The 17,638-nt window shown below is 43.2% G+C and overlaps 3 protein-coding genes and 1 non-coding gene across 4 annotated transcripts; 2 read left to right on the top strand and 2 right to left on the bottom strand.

Annotated features, from left to right (window-relative positions):
- Positions 1 to 513: 513 nt before the first annotated feature.
- LOC116249357 (F-box/kelch-repeat protein At5g26960) lies at positions 514 to 2,784 on the bottom strand. The gene is made up of 2 exons (XM_031622609.2): positions 1,372 to 2,784; positions 514 to 1,271 (listed from the first exon to the last, which is right to left on the bottom strand). The coding sequence occupies exon 1, from the start codon at positions 2,646 to 2,648 to the stop codon at positions 1,395 to 1,397; it is 1,254 nt and encodes a 417-aa protein (XP_031478469.1). The 5' UTR covers positions 2,649 to 2,784; the 3' UTR covers positions 514 to 1,271; positions 1,372 to 1,394.
- A 2,743-nt stretch (positions 2,785 to 5,527) lies between these two features.
- On the top strand, positions 5,528 to 5,608 carry TRNAL-CAG (transfer RNA leucine (anticodon CAG)). Its single transcript has one exon. It is a non-coding gene; the product is annotated as a tRNA-Leu (tRNA).
- A 3,219-nt stretch (positions 5,609 to 8,827) lies between these two features.
- On the top strand, positions 8,828 to 10,550 carry LOC116261171 (psbP domain-containing protein 6, chloroplastic). Its single transcript, XM_031639805.2, has 3 exons — positions 8,828 to 9,215; positions 9,750 to 10,066; positions 10,280 to 10,550. The coding sequence occupies exons 1-3, from the start codon at positions 8,879 to 8,881 to the stop codon at positions 10,448 to 10,450; spliced, it is 825 nt and encodes a 274-aa protein (XP_031495665.1). The 5' UTR covers positions 8,828 to 8,878; the 3' UTR covers positions 10,451 to 10,550.
- Positions 10,506 to 14,064, bottom strand: LOC116261160 (bZIP transcription factor 17-like). Its single transcript, XM_031639794.2, has 2 exons — positions 12,078 to 14,064; positions 10,506 to 11,142 (listed from the first exon to the last, which is right to left on the bottom strand). The coding sequence occupies exons 1-2, from the start codon at positions 13,891 to 13,893 to the stop codon at positions 10,679 to 10,681; spliced, it is 2,280 nt and encodes a 759-aa protein (XP_031495654.1). The 5' UTR covers positions 13,894 to 14,064; the 3' UTR covers positions 10,506 to 10,678.
- Between the last annotated feature and the right edge of the window lie 3,574 nt (positions 14,065 to 17,638).

The following is a 17,638-nucleotide window of genomic DNA, read 5'->3' as shown; positions in this document are numbered from 1 at the left end:
GCATACTTCTTGCTCATCCAGATTGGAATAAGCTGATTTTAATAACACCGTTTGAACATTATCAACATTCTGTTCAACGGTAAGATCAAACAGAAAAGTGCCAATGATGACATAATTTTTCATCTCATAACATGCAAACATTTTCGCAGGAGAATGATTGATCATCAGGGTACATATTTCGTTACTGCCCAACAAAATGGTTGTTGGACAAGCTTAGAAGTGGCTCAAGCGCTTTGCTTTTGAGCGCGTCTACTCCTTGATTTTCGCAGAGGATGTACGACGGCGTGCTAATCATAGGGCTGCGGCATTCATTTGAGCTATATGGGGTATCATGTTTATGATTTAGATGCTCACACCATGTCTGGTTATTCGTTTTGACACTCTTCCTTTTGGAACTAAGTGAATCAACTGTAGATACTGGCAACCCAATTGGGAATGCAATCTGATCAAGCATCGCACAGCTACATTTTGTTGGACGGCAGATCAGATGAGATCCATTACAGTACAACAATAACCATAATGATAATAATTTATTATCTTCAGACTAAATGGATTAAAAGGTCATAGAATACTGCAACAAAGCAATGAAGATCAAGATCTTGGCATAATGTACAGTTGTGAGAGCCAAAATGGAGGATCTCCTGCAATATGAAAATGCAAGTCTAACCTTAATCTGCTTCCCACCTGCAACCAACTTGCATTTACATATAAAGGAACATATTTACTTCATTAAATAGTAAATGGCATATAAGATATGTATCTTGATGATAGAACACTGAATATCAATGACTTAGCCGAGAAAAGAATCATACCCATCCTCATCAAGCTTTAACCAAGTCGGCGCGACGAGGTCAATACCTTCATTTCTTTCTATGTCATGCTATAACCAGAGTTACTTCACATTCTTCGATAACTTCTCACTTTGTTACTGTTCCAACCATCAAATCCTCTTCATTCTTTCTTCTTCCTCTTTTGCCCTTTCTAAAATTTCTATACTAATACTCCCATTATGCACTCCTGCATCAAGTTTACCGTTTGGATCAACCCTAATCAAACCATGTGTAATCACATTTCCAGCAGTTCCCCATCAATCCAAAGATGAAAGAAACCCAAGTCACACATCTAACCAGGCTGCGGATCCAGCACCCGCAAAAGGACATACGAACTTCCAATCTGCACCATTCATGTAAATACCAACTCTCAATCTGGAACAGTCATGGCCAACAGGAATGCGAAATCGTTACCTCCCGAAACCAGTAATCCAACCCTTCCTTCAAGGCAGCCATTCCACCCAAATCCAATGAAAAAACGTAAGAGTTCGCCACCAGTACAAAATCATTAATTAGAAATGAGGAAATGCAATTTAAGTACCGAAGATCAAAACCGTCCTTGTCTCAACAGTAGACGCACCCACAAACAGCGCCATTGACTGCGACAGGCAGGTCCGGCGCCCGGCTCCACTCGCCCGTCTCGCAGTGGTAAACGAGAACCAGGCCCTCCGGCGAGCCGCGGCCGCTGCGCCCGCTCCGGCGCCAAAGGTCGCACACGCTCCCGCCGGTCTGGACGAGGAGAACCCGGTTACCGGCCGAGGCAAGAGTGAACCTGAGGGCGTTGTCGACCCGGACCGGTGGCGCGCCGCCCTCCCCCACTGCCGGATTCGGCTCTCTCTGCCACTCGTCCCGCTTCCAGTCGTACCGCCAGAACGAAACGCCCACCGCGTGACTCGCCAGTACGTAGACGAACTCTCCTGCTCCACAGGACGCCACCACGCAGCCGCCGATGGGCACCACCGCCCTCCTCCGCCGCCACGTCATCGCTTCGGCGTCGTACGTGTCCATGTTCGATTCGTAGACGTAGCCCTCCCTCCTTCTGGGCCCCGCTGTCCCCACGATCCTCACACCGCCGAGCACGAAAAACAGGCCTCCCACCGACGCGCCCTGGCACCCGTACCGGGGCGTCGCGCACACCGACACGTCTCGCCATGTATCGGTTATTGGATCGTATTCCTCCACGGAGTTCACCGCCTCCCGGCCGCCGCTGAGCGTGCGGACGGCTCCGCCAGCAACATAGAGCTTCCCGGCAATGACGGAAGCCGCGAAGCGCTTACGCGGGCGGCGCATCGGTGCTCGCGGCGAAACGGAACCGGACCATGGGTCGTACCGGAGAGTGACCGATGCAGCGGACGGAGTACGGCCGAGGAGGTAGATGTCCCGGCCGACAACGGCTAGGTGGGAGAGGGTTAGGCCGGAGAGTGGAAGCGGGCGGGCGGGCGCCCAATCCGACGGAGCGGAGAGGGGAAGAGTAGCCGAAAGGACGACCGAGGGGGCGCCGGAGAACGCCGTGAGCAGGTGGTTGAGACGTCCGAGTCGGCGCCGGGCATCATAGAAGGCCTGGGAGGATAGTGTTTCCGCCCACTTGCGGCAGACGAGAGAGGCGGAGCGGAGGGAGAATGAAGGGAGTCGAGCGAGGCACTCAGTGAGTAGGTCGTCAGGAAGGGCGGAGATGGAAGACGGCTGGTGGTCCTCCGGCGGGACGTGGGCGAATTTGCGGTGGGCCTCCGGAAGTGTGTCTGGCCAGCAGGATTTGACGAGCCAGGTGAGGCGGCGGCCACCGGATCTATCCGATCTGTGACACGCCATAGACGGCATGGAGATAGGAAATGGAGGTTAACCGGCGGCCAGACTTGTGCGGTTCGCCGAGGAAGCGTCGCCGGTAAAAGAAGCCCGCGTCGAGCGGTGAGTTGCGGGCAGAGAGAGGGTTTTCATCTTCTTGGGACAAAGCGGAGGAGGGATTAAAAAAAGAAAAAAAACTGGTATATCTGTTTCAAAATAACGGCATTTTAAAGTTACAGTCACTAACCAATTAATGGTCGACAATACCTTTCGAAGTCGTGAATATTTCACTGACGTAGCCGGGGATTTATGAGGAGGGAGGGAATTGGAAGGGTAAAGAGGAGAAAAGAAGGGTTTGTCCAGCATGTGACTCTCTAAAAAGTTACTCCCAAACAAACAAACAAAGGTGAACGATTTTCACTTCTTTCCATGTGAATCAAAGTTCCCGTAGTCCTAGGGAGCAGGTGTTGTGCTGGGGCCCCACTACTCCCTATTGAAATGAAAATGTCCATCTTCTTTTTTTTCTTTAAAAAAAAAAAAACTGTAAAATACATTATCAATTCATACTGAAAATTTTATCAGCCGTTTAATTGCTAAAATTCTAGGAATTCAAGCATGTTCATCACCTAAATTCTATTCTAGGTCCACTGAGGATTTTGCTTGCTCGGTTTCATATGGTGGGAGGCCCCATCTTCTATTCGAAGGGTGATCAATCTAATTTCAATCAGACTTACTACTGAGCTGTTTTTAAAAAATCAAAATATGAAAAAAAAATATCATATCCATTTCAAATTTGAGCAATAACATTCAATCACGTTTGCCATCGTCATGGATTCTTCTCCCTTTCTTTCGCCTCGCTTCTTTCCGATAAGAAATGGAAAAGATAGATTTCACGTGTGCCTCTTAAAACAGAAAACCATGGGTCCAAATCCATATATCCGCCAAAATGGGGAAAACTTTTCTTCACTTGATGCTATAACTTGCCATGGCCTGTCAGATGACATTGGAAATCGATATTTCTTTAAATATAATTTCCCACGATATCTTCGCATTGTTAAATTTGTCCAAAAGGCTGCAACCAAATGCCACATGCTAAATACATTTGCTTGGAAATCCGTATGAAATGTTATCTTTTCATCTTGTCATTTTCAATCCATCTGAGTTTTACCAGATTTCTGCTGCGGCTGATCAGCCTATTCAGGGCAGGGAATCTCTTGAAAATCGGCCAAGAAATAACTTATTTTTCTAAAAAATAGAAAATACATTTAAAAAAATTTCTTGAAAAAAAAAAGGAAAATCTTTTGTTCTCCCATGAATCAGGTTTCACCTCTGTCAATCAATTTCTTGAGGTGCAGTTGCAGGTGATGAAAATTAAAGCTGAAGGGAGACATGAACATATGTAAACTTTTTTACTTGTAAAGTAAAGTAAGCAAAAATGATAATTCTATATAAGCACATTGGGAATATTTGAGGCAAATCATATAGTGGTATAGGTAGGCACTATCCCCCTAGCTAGTATGTCCGCCATTACGGAGCTTTTCCTTGGCCAAGCGGCTGAGTGGTTACCCTCTCTCGACGAGTTCTTTCTTGTCCTTTTTTACAAATCCAATCACAGGAGCAAATCATGGCACCAACAACGCTGCGTTGAGATGTTCTTCCTGTACCAAATTATAATCGCATTAAACTATTGATCCTTCCTCTCTGTCAACCACTTCTTCGATAAACTTCACGGGAGAGCCTCTTGTCTTTTTCTTCTGTATCAAGAAGCCCTGCAGATTTGCGCCAGTCCTGCCTACCCACCATATCCCTACTCGTTTCCTGTGCAGAAATCTCTCTCTCTCTCTCTCTCTTTCTCATTCAAAATTTTTACATTTCAAACATGATGTATAATTGTTTATTGCAAATGGTATAAGTTAGCTAAGAAAGTGGCTTTCGCTTTTCAAAATGCAATCCAGAAGACAGAAGCCACAGGATTCAAAATGGTATAAGTTATGCTATGCCTCTTGGTATTCAACAAATCTCTCTCTCTCTCTCTCTCTCTATATATATATATATATATATATATATATATATATATATATATATATATTAGAGAGAGAGAGAGAGAGAGAGAGAGACTTGCATGGGTTTCTGATGATAATTGATTCCCCTTTGATAAAAGCATCAAACATACGGTACCAGCGACTTGAATCCGACTGTTATTAGCCGCATTTGGTAAATAATTAATTCAGTTTGGGACCAAAGTCTTTGTATAATACAATGAGTTTCTTATAAATTATTTTGGCCTCCACCCTGCTGGTGTAGTAGTGTTGAAGTCAAAAGAAGCAGAGAAAAAGCAAAGAAGACGAAGGCTGGGAAGCGAGGAATCTTGCATGGTTGGAATATCGTGTAACATGTGTCCCTCCTTACATATAATATATATTTATTTGGTTCCTTTTGCATGAAAGAATAAGATATAATTTCCAACTTATCGAGGAATCTATCTAAATTGTCTGGATTTGGGTCTCTGGATCGGTATTCAACCTTTATTTCTTAAAATCCAAATTGGAATCAATCAGGCCTTTATGTGTAGTTGGATCAGATCCTTCCGAATCATAGGCAGATATTAGACTCGAATTTGAGTTCCGATTCTGTTGTTTAACTACACATCAAAATTCAAATTGGATTGGTAGTTGGGTTTAAATTTCTTTAACCGATCTAAATGAACAAATAAATAAATTTTAAATCAAACTGATAATCATGCATTTAGTCACTCTTCTTTTTATCTCATTCACTCCACTTCATTATTATGTTTATTATTATTATTCTTGTCCTTCGCGATCTCGTGCCCGTGTATTCACTGAGTTCCAGGACGAGTGTAACTTTGGCCACTCTAGATACATTACAATATCTGCTTGCAGGCGTTTGGCATCCGCGTCAAGATGGCCGAGTTGGTCTAAGGCGCCAGTTTCAGGTACTGGTCCGAAAGGGCATGGGTTCGAATCCCATTCTTGACAAAGCTTTATTTTTTTCACAAAGATTTCGAATTATTTTGATCAAATGAGACGATGTTCGTATTTTTGTTAAGGGCAAAATGCCCCAATCCACTCCGAGTCGGAGTCTATTTTCTTTTCTCGTATATGATCTAATTATTCTGCGTGACCCGAGTTTGCATCCAGTACTCCAAAATCTTTTAGATCCATATAAGTTCATAAATTTAACGGGAAAGATGAGGATGCCCCAGCATGTGGGATAGAACCAAATTCTGGCCGTTATGGATATCTTAGATAAAAAGTCTCAGACCTTTTCTTCCATCATTTCAGTCGCACCTCTTCAAGCGTGACAAAAAATTGTTTAGATAAAATTGTTCATTCGTTCATCTCCACTACATGACATCTAAAATAATTCTCCAACTGTTGAACGAAGCTGACAATAGATAGGTATTGAACACCCATCCGAATTACTTTGAAAAGTTGGATATGAAAACAAATTTAAAACCGATCAGGAAATTAGATCCGATTGAAATGACATTAACTTGTTCGGACCCATATTCATTTTAAACAGATAATTCAGCTTTAAATAAATATTCTATCCCCAGTGTCCACACACTTTCAAAATCTGTTGTTAATGTGTCGTAAAGCAGTTCGAGATCAGTAAGCATCAGATCCAGATTATTCAGTAAAAAATTCAGATTCGAACTATGGATTTCAAAATCAGGCTTTAGATTTGATATTATTCTTTTCTTTTTTGTGCTCAAATTCTTCGAATATACGAACAAATCTGATGGGTCGGATATATTAAAAGGAACATCCGATTTAAATGCGATCTGTTGACAGTCCAGTCAAATTTGCATGCACCGTTGCCCATGCTGCTTGGTTTCCAGCCTTTCACTTTATACTACGACAATTTTAATAACGAAAGGGAACCAACAGGAAATTAAAGGAACTCTGTCTCCTCTTTTTTGGCAAATGGATCGATGACAGTAGAGGCAGGGCTTGAGCTTCTTATTTTAAAGAAGAAAGGAAGAGGCAGGCGTGACAATAATGGCGGCGGTCAAAGACGATGCTTATCTTTTTGTTTTCATTTTTTCTTTTTCACTGATCTCAAAGTGTGTGAAGTTTATTTACGCTAACTGGTCACAGCAGATGCTACAATTATTCGAATGGTATCACAAAGTATATGAAGTTTATTTACGCTAACTGGTCACAGCAGATGCTACAATTATTCGAATGGTATCTCAAAGTATATGAAGTTTATTTACGCTAACTGATCACAGCAGATGCTACAAATATTCGAATGGTATGTGATTTTATAAAGCTAATCGTTCCAAAACGTGGCCTTCATGTTCTTATCGAAGCTTGAGAAAATTTGGAAGCTCTAAAACTTTCAAAACGACGACTTGGGTTTCCTGAAGGTAAACCTGAAAACTCAGGATTCATGCTCACATGAAAGGAGAAGGAAAACTCAAATCTAAGCTAATTTGTAGGGAACATGAGAAGCAGTTGATTAATTCAGAAACCAACTAAAGCAAGTGAGTTTGTGGAGATCACCAAGATAAGTTATCTCTCTTGGTGGTGACCCGAATGCACCTGATTCAGATCACCAAGAGATGAAGTTAGTTACCCCTCTGTTGAGGATAGAAGTGTTGTCCGCATTTTGAAAGGGAAATTCTTCCTCTCATTTTCAAATCAACTGAAGGAGATCTTAATTGCGTGGATATTTGACGGCCAATTTTGATCTTGTTAAAACCATCCACAGCCCGTGTTTAGCTACGAACAAATGCTTTGGAATCCAGTCCTGATGCTACAGGCAGGTTTTCATGACAAGAGTTTTTAGTTCATTGAAAGCCATGTTATCCATATCTTTCTGTATCATAGCATATCATGTTATCCATGTTTGGAGGTATGGAGGTACCCAAGAGGTGGAAGCCCTTTTCCTTCTTACCTCAAGGGCTTAAAACTGTTTCGGGATCTGTATGGGAAACACTTGTCAAACTAAAGTGCACACTTTTATCATTTGCAATTTACAGAAACAACACCCACATGAATCAAATTGATGATTAAATTTTCATCGCCCTACCAGCCAACCAACTATGTTATGCTCCTCGAAGATGTACAATGTTATGCTCCTCGAAGATGTACAGCCGTTGTTTGAGTTTTATGTGTGTTAACTCTCTACACAAGTTAAAACATGTATAAACCTTGAAAGCAAACGTATTGATTGCACAAGATGTGTCCGGCAGTCTAAATGTTCGGAGCTCTCACAAAGGCAGCTCCTTCTGTCCGAATGGACTTATGACTTGTGGCAAACCACAAAGCCTTTCCACTTAAATCTACTTCTCCTTCGAAAGTCCAAGCTATGTTCAGAGTTGATGATCGTGGAATTCGAACCACGGCCATCCGTCTACCGGCTCGCCCAACTCCAGCACCACATTCTTCTATTTTATGTCTCACAAAAAACTGAGATATTGAATTCTTAACTACCTTGAAGTGCATGCCTAATGGCCTACACTTGGGTGCCGCATTTCACGAGGATGCTGTTCCGACTCATGTTGGAGGTCACACTGACTTGAACAGATGATCCGTAATATGGTTCATTTTGGAAGGAAATCGATGTCACATAAACAGCCCTGACCTGGTACATGCATCTTCCCTATCTGTTCAAGTCCTTCAAAGGATTCGCATGCAAAATTAGATAAGAGTATACATGAATCAGCAACTTCTATTATATGAATGTTTTTCTGGGACCCGAATATACCATGTTATATGTTTTACTCAGTACCAAGTATCGATATGTCTGTTATCCGTATGTTTTGATATCATAACAAGATTGTACTATATGATTGTTATCGGTTGCTCAGAGACAGGTTCACTGCCTTTATTGCAAAACTAATTAACATTCAAGGAACAGAGCATCAGAAAATGGAACTTGTTTTAGGTAAAAGAGTTGATGATATTAGTCTTCTAATAATTGGGACCGGGTTTCACTCTTTCTAGAGAATTCGTGAAATATTTGGGGACATATTGTCGTTCTTGATCAACGATCTTGAGCGAGAAAATATGTCTTGAACTTGGTTTTGAAATTGGCATGGCCAGCATTTCATGTCTCGTATGCTGGGTTTAAAACTGGAAGAAAACGGTTAGGTTATCAGAAGCAATGGTACCGCTGTAAATACCAGAACTCCAAGTGGCCATTCCGTTTCCAATGGCGATAGGCGGATAAGATTAGAAAAGGCTCGAAACCAGCTGCTGCGTGCAAAATAGACGGGAAAAGATTTCCTCACGGTCATGGCGACGGCTTCTGCGGCACCAGTTGTCCCCGCGATCTCGCCCTCGAAGTCTACGAAAATTTCATCCATGCCACATTTCTCCTCGCAGCGCGTAGCTCCACTGACGCCCCAATCCCGCGGGCTGCTCCGCCGGGAGAATGGGCCGGCGGCAGAGGCGAAGATCTGCAGGAGGGAGATCGTGAAGGTGGCGGGGCTCCTCTGGGCGTTGTGGAAGCTTCCGGAAGAGGCGGAGGCGAGGGAAGTGGAGGTCGGGTCCTACTTGCCGCCCTCCTCCACCAACCCTTCCTTCGTTCTCTTCAAAGCGACCACCAAAGACACACCTGCTCTCCGTGCCGGTACTCTCTCTTTCTCTCTGTGGTCCGGGTTATTTTTCTGCAATTAGCGAACTAGAGCAAGATCCGAAGACGGTAGACATAGATTCCGATTAGTTCCACTGTGATGAGTGCCTAATGTGTTCGAACTTACCATGGTAACGGTGGATCAGGAAGAATTGAAAACGTAATGCATGAACTTTACGTATGTGAAGCTCGAATTGATTTGGGTACTTTCTGAACTAAGACAAGTCACTCGAGAGAAAGTAATTTTGTTGAACTCTGTTATTCTTAGTGCTGCGACGGATGACACAGTTGATAAATTTCACGTTCCGTATTTTTACCAGCAGTAGATGAGCTGAAATCAAGACTTGCTAGTTGCTATACTTGAAAAGGGGAACCTTTTCTTGTATAAAACTTTGAAAACATGCTAAGATGGTGTCCCAATATTTTGAAAATTCTTGGTCACATAAAAGCTGCCTTGGAGTTTCAAAATTTTGGTGATGAGTTTGTCGATCGTATTGCAGCTAAGATTGTTTAGAATTTGGTCGATTGCAGGGAATGTTCAGCCCTACGAGTTCATCCTGCCACCAACTTGGAAGCAACTGCGAGTGGCAAACATCTTATCCGGAAACTACTGCCAGCCCAAGTGTGCAGAGCCATGGGTGGAGGTCAAGTTTGAAGATGAGAAGCAGGGCAAGATTCAGGTGGTGGCCTCACCACTGATACGCCTCACTAACAAGCCTAATGCCACCCTTGAAGACATCGGCAGCCCGGAGAAGCTCATTGCTTCTCTTGGCCCCTTTGTCACAGGCGACACTTTTGATCCTGATGAGCTCGTCGAGAGCTCGGTCGAGCAACGCAATGGACAAACTGTAAGCACCACCATGACCCCTCTCATCTTCCATACCACTCATCTAAGCTGGCAAGCCATGTTCAGTTTATGTATGCAGGCTTAGCCCAGCATGAATATGGTGACTTGGTTCCTTGTTAAAATAAATACTCAGACATGGGCTGCACTAGGCCATGAATCAGTACCATAAAATTCCAGGAAAGGCCTAAACTTGTTTTCCATTTCTTACCTGCAGTATTACTCGTTCGTGCTCGAGACGCCCTACGCATCCACCGGCACTCACAATCTTGCAAAGGCTACTGCAAGGGGGAACACTGTAGTTCTGTTCGTTGCGAGCGCTAATGACAAGCAATGGCCAACATCCCAGAAAATTCTCAAAGAGATTGTAGATTCCTTCAACGTGTAACTTGTAAACAAGAGAGGGTCAAGAACAAATTTGCCATCAGAATAACATTGTAAAGTTCCAAAATTATCTGGATATTCTACTTCCAACATTATATGCTCAATATCTGGTACAAAAAACAAGCCTCTGCTTGCATAGATTCACTAAACTAAACAAACAAGAGGCCTACCAGCTACCCCTGATAAGTGTTGGGGATAAAGGTCTACCAGTTAGTGTACTATTGCTGATTCGTCAATGCAGCCTATGTGAAGAGTTCTTAAAAGGAAGCATGCATGAATAAGTGACATACTTCACACTGTCCACCAGCACAACAACGAGGATCCGGGAAAGAGACTTGGGGGAAGACATCATGTTACCGTTTTCCCCGGCCTCTCTTGGGTCCAGTAGTACAGACACAACCATGGATGAGGAAACCGAATGGTTCCCTGCAAAGGTGTCTTCTTGGTTAGTGTTTTTTGAGTGATTTGAAGTACTGTTAAGAAGTGTTTTCCCTGGAAGCGGTATAGCCGTTGGGTAGAGGAACCTTCTGTTCTTGATCATGCCAGAACTGGAACAATTGGCATCGCCGTGGTGGGTGGATGAATTAGCTGCCCCTGTGGATGTGGAGGGAACGACTGTCCTTGGTTTGTTAGCCGTTGATGAAGACACTTCAAACTGGAAAACTTCTGTGCACGTGCCTGAGCTTAAAATTGGTCCTGATGGAAACGATAATGGTCGTTAGAATTGTAGATGTAGAAAAACGGTATCAGCTAACTGACTCGATGAAACTGCAGACCAACAGATCTTGCAGCCAAATCGTCTCAAGCAAAATAAGCTAATAAGTCCATTTCTGCTTTGGCTATCTATAGATTACTCAAGGGATAAGCATTTTCAGGCTTTCCTATTTATCTTAAGCCTTACCCATGCTAATGATTTTGGCTTTCAAGCTGTTATCTACAAGATTTCAGTCTCCAACAGAGTTAAAAAGACCCCAGCTGTTGCACAAAAATGAAACAACCAAATAATTGCTACATGCATAGGCAGTAGTTTAAAATCTGTTGGACGGTGGAAACAGCAGCGGCGCAACTGGCCACAAAAAGATGATGGGCCAAGCATGACCCTTGATTTAAATCTGAATTTTTGACTCTTCGCCTGCAGGAGACTGAACACTGGAGCCTGTTAGCTCTATGCGTGCCTAAATGGAAGAAGGGCCTGACTTGATAGATGATGTCTTCACCCTCTCTAGGTGGCATGACTGAAACCGTGGTCAGAAACGTCATAGGAACTTAGTATATGCATTCCCTTACCTGCAGCCAAACTACACCACCTTTTTGCAATCGGTTATTTTCAAAACCTTTCGTTTGAACACAACAGCATAATCAACTTAAAGTTTGGGAGTTCGTTTCATTTCCTATTGAAGTTGTCCTAGTTACAAGCAGTCCCCCTTACCAAATAAGAGGTTCTTATCTGATTCTAACTATTCGGTGTCAACGGCAGCAGCATTCTACAAGTTCTGGTTCATCAATGTCCAACGGCGCAGGAGAACACTAGTTTGTCGAATGTGGGATGTGTTCATGCATGATGTGTGCATGTGCAGGCGCTCAATATGCGTGCGAGGATATCAAACTGGGAAAAGGGCGATTAAGCATACCTGCCATTCCTTCACGGAACCATTGCCGGAGCGGTCCTTCAAATGATGAAGCAGTGTTTTGGTCCTCAACATATTCATCGGCTGAGCTAGAGGCCAGAGCCCTCTGATGTTCAGCCTGCTTCCTGTAAAAGTTAGGGAGCACCTCCATATTTTTTCCTGATACTGCAACGGGCAATGTAGGTGACCTGCCACTGTCGCTTGTCAAACCCTCCTCAGATTCCGCTATCGCATTCTTGCTAACAGTTTTCTTCGGCCTAGATTTTAAGGACTGCACGGATCTCTCACTGGCAAGCACAGACTGGATAATCAAACGCCCATCTATCCGAACAAGCTTGTCGTTCCTTGGGACGTACAAGGAAGCAACCAGAGACTGGCTGCTATTTCCATGAAGACCATGCTCGTCAGAGCCGGAGAAAGGCAGTGAACTACACTCCTTACAAAATTCTGACGGATCTAGGCTACTCTCTCTTCCCCTCCTCATACATCTGTCTATATACAATTTCTTCAAGTAATTCACGCTAACGTCTTCCGTGCCATTCACATGGTGAAGACCTGTCTGCACCTTTCCTTTCAACCTACTTTCTATCTCAGAGTCAACATAATCTAATCTACCAGAAAAACTTTCCTTGTTTCCTCCATAGATGGAACTAAAAACTGAAAACTGGCCACCGGAGTACATCAAGAAAATGAAAAAACATAGGAAGGTTACGCTTGCAACTTTCTTGCTGACCTTCCCGGAATTCCTAGCTATTTCTCTCGAATTCACCTTCGAGGACGACTTTCTTGGCTTCGGTGCTGAGACAGGTTGTTGCGTTCTCAGCCTAGGAATTGGTACCAGCGGGACTTGGGATCCCGGAGGGAAAACGATTCCATTCTGAGCATTCAAAGCATAAGGCGGGCAAGGAAGCCAGGGGAAACTAAACGGGGTCATTTGCGGTGCTGGGTGGGCAGTCGGTTGTGGGTACACAGGTCCCAACTGTTGCCGCAAACTCACATTTTCAGCAGTAATGCAAGCAATTCTGCTATTCAGTTCTGCAATTTTAGAACTCATACACCTTACCTTCTCTTCCAACTCCTCCACGTAATGCTTCTTCCGTTGCCGTGAAAGCTGCGCGCTTTCCCTGTTCCTCATAAGCCTAGCCTTCTTCTTATCCTCCACTTCTTCAGTCACCTGCCGGAAGACCGCGGAAGAATCGCTGTCCGCCGAGCAATCCGACCTCAGAAATTTAGCTTGCAAATTAGTAACCAAATCGTCTCCTTTTTCTTGCTTCCTCTTTGCGCCAGTCTTCTCTGATCCATCCTCCATTCGAAGAGCCGACTCAGCGCAGTCATTCGCTCCTCCGTCGCCTTCAAAACCAGACAACTCGCGAGAATTCCCTCCATCTCCATGATCCACCGCAACCGTGAAGCTTCCTTCGCTCGAGCACCCGGACTCGATCAATGGCGAGGCATTCTCCGACTTAAAGTCCACGACCCCCGTAGATCCACCGCGATCCGGCGCCAGAGGAAGACTCGCCGGCGCAGAGACCTCCGACCGCGACGAATGACGCCATTCCAAACCGGAAGAAACCAATTTCGGATCCGGCGACGGTTCGGGATCGCCTGAATCCAGATCTAACCCCGCTGAAGAGAAACCGTTGTCCGAAATCCCCGAACCGTCTTCAGGAGTCACAAGAAATTCGTCCAGATTGAAATCCAGGCCATCTTCATCGAACTGCAGCCCCTCCACAAGGGACTCGTGGAACTCGAGATCCGGCAGGATCTCGGCCACAAAGTCCCGATCCCGTAGAGGGAACCGCAGAGCCTCTATCTCCATGAGAGCGCGTGGGCGTTCTCCAGAAGTCTGGAAAAAGCCCCAACTCTTCAATCGTTCTTCTCTCTGCAACGACCCCTCCTATTTGTCTCCTCTTCCGACTCCTGTGTCGCCGTCGTTCCTTCTCTGTTCCTGCTCTTTCTCCCGACGGGTAGGAAGGGGCAGGGAGGAAAGACGCTTCTGGAGAAAGGGTACGGAAACCTTTCAATGTTGTGGGACCCAACCTTGAGGACTTGACTTTTCTTCTTTTGCTGGATTTTGAAGGGACCCGCTTCCTTGCTTGTCCGTAGAACGCAACTACATCTATGTTATTCAAAAAAACACACGGTTTTTCTTTCTATCACGCACTTTTTTTTTTCTTTTCAGAAAATGACATATTAAAAAAATTCCAACATCTAAAAATCAAAATGAAATTTACAGTAAAAAAGCGAGAAATTTGTTTGAAATATTTTTCATTGGTCCATACTAGATTTGAGAAGTGCATTTGTGATCTAAGATATTAAGATGTCTCTCAAATGGCAGAGAATCCGTTTCTACATTTCAAAATCTTCATTTTAGTTTGTTACAATATGAAAAAAAAAAAATGTATGATCATTAGAGCGAGGGACTGACTTTAAATTGAAAAAATGGCATAAAGGGTACTCATTGACAAACTTTTAAGTTGAGTTTGATTCCAAACTGAATAAAAAAAAAGTGTATTTGGAGATATCTTTAATTTAAACAAGCTGAAGATCTACTATTTATTAAAAGCCATGAATTTAAAATGGGACAGTAGAAAGAGTGTGAGATCGTACATTTAAAAAAGCAAATATTTGAAGATCTTAATATAGAAATGAGTAAGTTTTGAGAGCGCAATATGTCGCTTCGCCACTGCTATCTAATATCATAATACTAAAGCAGAGGTATTCAAACAACAACCTTAACTAAGAAAAAGCAAGGACTGAGACTGTTTGTCTCAATTTTTATTTTCGAAGTTGTTGGAATCCACTTTCCCTTGGCGTGTTTTTTAGGAACTAAAATAAAAGATGTTACTTTTTTCGTTGTTTTCAGAATTATTGATGCCCTTCTGTTTTGAGGGAATTCCGTCGATTTTTTTTTTATTAATTAATATATTGTAGGAACAACAGCCTTAATAAAGCTAGCGAAAAAATTAGGTATTGACTCGGTAAATGGTCCACCCACCAGAAACGAAACTGACACATAAAACAACGACGTTGTGGTCCGGACGTCTCTGAATCAAACGATCCCATTCGGAGGGTTCCGATACAGGACAAGGAACCTGAACGACCTCGTCCGGAAACGCCGTGGGCCTCTTCACGTGACTTGAGGTCGGACAAAATTAAGCTCCTGTATATGCGCGGGTGCGTGCACCCACGCACACAGATATGAACGGTAGATATATATATATATATGATGCTAGGAAGAATAAACTCAAAGCAAGTGCACCTGAAAAAAATTGATTTTAAAATGCAAATACCCTTTTATGTTTAGAAAATGTTAAAATCCCCTACTTGGGCAGCGTGTAACTTTTTTTGTAGGTTAAAAGCAAGGGGGGACCGACGTTATGGTTCTGTCTTGCATTGGACGGCAATATGCATCGACCTATGCCTTCAAAAACTTTATGTTGATATTTTAAATATATACAGCCATATCCGTAGATGTAGCTTATCTCCCAAGCAGGCACTGAGACATGCTTATGTATTTTCATGGCAACGATGGGTCATAATCCTCTCACTTACCGAAGAATTTACTTATTTATCTTCTGGGGTGTGCCATCACTCTGCAAGTGACCATGTAAGCGTCAAACACTACCAAGATCAACTAGCTTCTCTGTTGACCGTATAGTTCAATCCAAAACCAACTATATAAAGCAGTCGAGCAATACGCAGATCGCGCGGGAACGGAACGGAATATTTAGAGATGCGCGGTAGATCGCCGGGAAAAGCGTAATGGCTGCTTATGTCAAAATTTGATGCATCATTGAATGCACACTCTGTATATGTATGTTAGGAGTGTCGGTTTCTACGGAGACGTTCATGAATCTCAGAGTCTGAGAATGACGACATGCACAGTGCTGATTCCCACGAAGTCAGATCATCATCACCAACTGTTGGGTTCGGTGATTCAGAGTCTAGATTTGTGTGGATGAGGAAAAAGGAGTGGAATATGTGCTAGCTCAATGAGTGATTTCATCCTCCGGCCTTTGCTTCTGACAGACGTCTTTCTGTGCTACAGAACAAAAAGATGGGGGCGGAATCAGATGCCATTGTAGAAAAATCTTGTACTTGGAAACAAGCACAACCTTTCATGTCATCGATACATCAACACCCATGAAGCTTAGAGGATCAACCCACCTGACCCAGAAGATACTGTCTTACCGGCAATGGAGTTCCTGTACTCCCAGAAAATCCAGAACTTCTGCTTCTTCCAAGAATGTCTGCTCTCTCTCTCTCTCTCTCGCTGAGACTGTTTGGGGATTTAGAGGAATTATTCACCTTAGCTTTAATGGCCTAAAGAAACATGCAACTGCTGAGTAAGGAGCTTGCATTGAGTGCAACATGATCACTACTTTCCTTCACAAGACGTGGACAGAGGCATTTGTTAAAGAGAAGAAAAGGACAGATGCGGCTTCTTCCACGAGGGGACCTACCAAACAACTTCAAATTTCCTAAGGAAACTGCTGCCCACCTTAACAAAATGAATTTACTTTTCAAGCTTTCAGACGGCGACTTGTGGACTGCTTTTGGATGTAAAGGCCCGAACAACCGTTCAAGTACTTCCACGTGCCCGACTAGGTGGTGCCCCGGAATTTTCAGTGAAAAAAAAAAGTAGGAAACGCCAAAAAAAATAAAAAGTGTTGTACCCTTGCACAAGCGAGGATGGTTGGGCAAATTGATCTTGGAATTCTTTTTTTTTTTTTTTTTTTAAACGAGCAAGCGACGTCACCTCTCTCTCTCTCGCTCTCTTTGTATCAGTTCAGACGGTGATCGACCCTGGTACCATCAGAAACGACTTGGGTAATCACAAATTTGGCTTATTAAGTTTTTCTGGTTTTGCACAATGAATTTCTTCAAAAATGATAACCCAAGCATTGCTCCTAGGGCATTTGGGCTGACCAATAACAAGATTGTTTAAGCCAAAAATCAGGCAGATTTGCTTATTTAAGACGAGATAAAAGCCATGCAGTGATTCAACACTTCACTGTAAGAATTAGAGATGATAATAACAAGAACCATTCATTGTAAGAATTAGAGATGATAATAACAAGAAACATACTGCAAAATTGCAAATTCAGTGAAAGCCATGGTCCATAAATCAATCCTACACGACTAAATCGAAAAATAAAGATAGAACAAGGTTGCGTTGATGCTGGCTCGCTAGTCAACGAGGGAATGGAAACATTTCCATCAGTTCACAGAATAAAGAAAGAACACACGAAAGACGTTATGGAATCACTAATGGACACGGGCTTCATATTCAGAAACAACTGAAAAACTAGCAGAAGAATACAGACAGGACTATAAACATGGAAAACACAAGGGAAAATGATTGCAGGTCCACAAGAGAAAGACAGTATGCATACAAGAGATCACAAATACAAATCCTTGAAGAAATTTCCATTGAAATTTAGGAGCAGGCATTAACTGCACAAGTTAGAAATCTTAAATGAAGAATGCCGGTCCACTAAATAAGTAGCCCGTTGTGAATGTCCAAATTTCAGGCCCAATTTGGCAGTAGCAGATCTGTA

This window comes from Nymphaea colorata, chromosome 1 (assembly GCF_008831285.2).
Source record: "Nymphaea colorata isolate Beijing-Zhang1983 chromosome 1, ASM883128v2, whole genome shotgun sequence".
NCBI classification, from domain to species: Eukaryota; Viridiplantae; Streptophyta; class Magnoliopsida; order Nymphaeales; family Nymphaeaceae; genus Nymphaea; species Nymphaea colorata.
The sequence above is the reverse complement of the archived record's forward strand: the minus strand, read 5'-3'. Positions and strand labels throughout refer to the sequence as shown.

Excerpts from the sequence above, each read along its gene's own strand:
- LOC116249357 (XM_031622609.2), bottom strand. The coding sequence starts at position 2,648 with ATGCCGTCTATGGCGTGTCACAGATCGGATAGATCCGGTGGCCGCCGC.
- LOC116261171 (XM_031639805.2), top strand. The coding sequence starts at position 8,879 with ATGGCGACGGCTTCTGCGGCACCAGTTGTCCCCGCGATCTCGCCCTCG. Across the intron at positions 9,216-9,749 it reads CACACCTGCTCTCCGTGCCG|GGAATGTTCAGCCCTACGAG; the intron begins GTACTCTCTCTT and ends GGTCGATTGCAG. Across the intron at positions 10,067-10,279 it reads AGCAACGCAATGGACAAACT|TATTACTCGTTCGTGCTCGA; the intron begins GTAAGCACCACC and ends TCTTACCTGCAG.
- LOC116261160 (XM_031639794.2), bottom strand. The coding sequence starts at position 13,893 with ATGGAGATAGAGGCTCTGCGGTTCCCTCTACGGGATCGGGACTTTGTG. Across the intron at positions 11,143-12,077 it reads GTTCCGTGAAGGAATGGCAG|GACCAATTTTAAGCTCAGGC; the intron begins GTATGCTTAATC and ends CGTTTCCATCAG.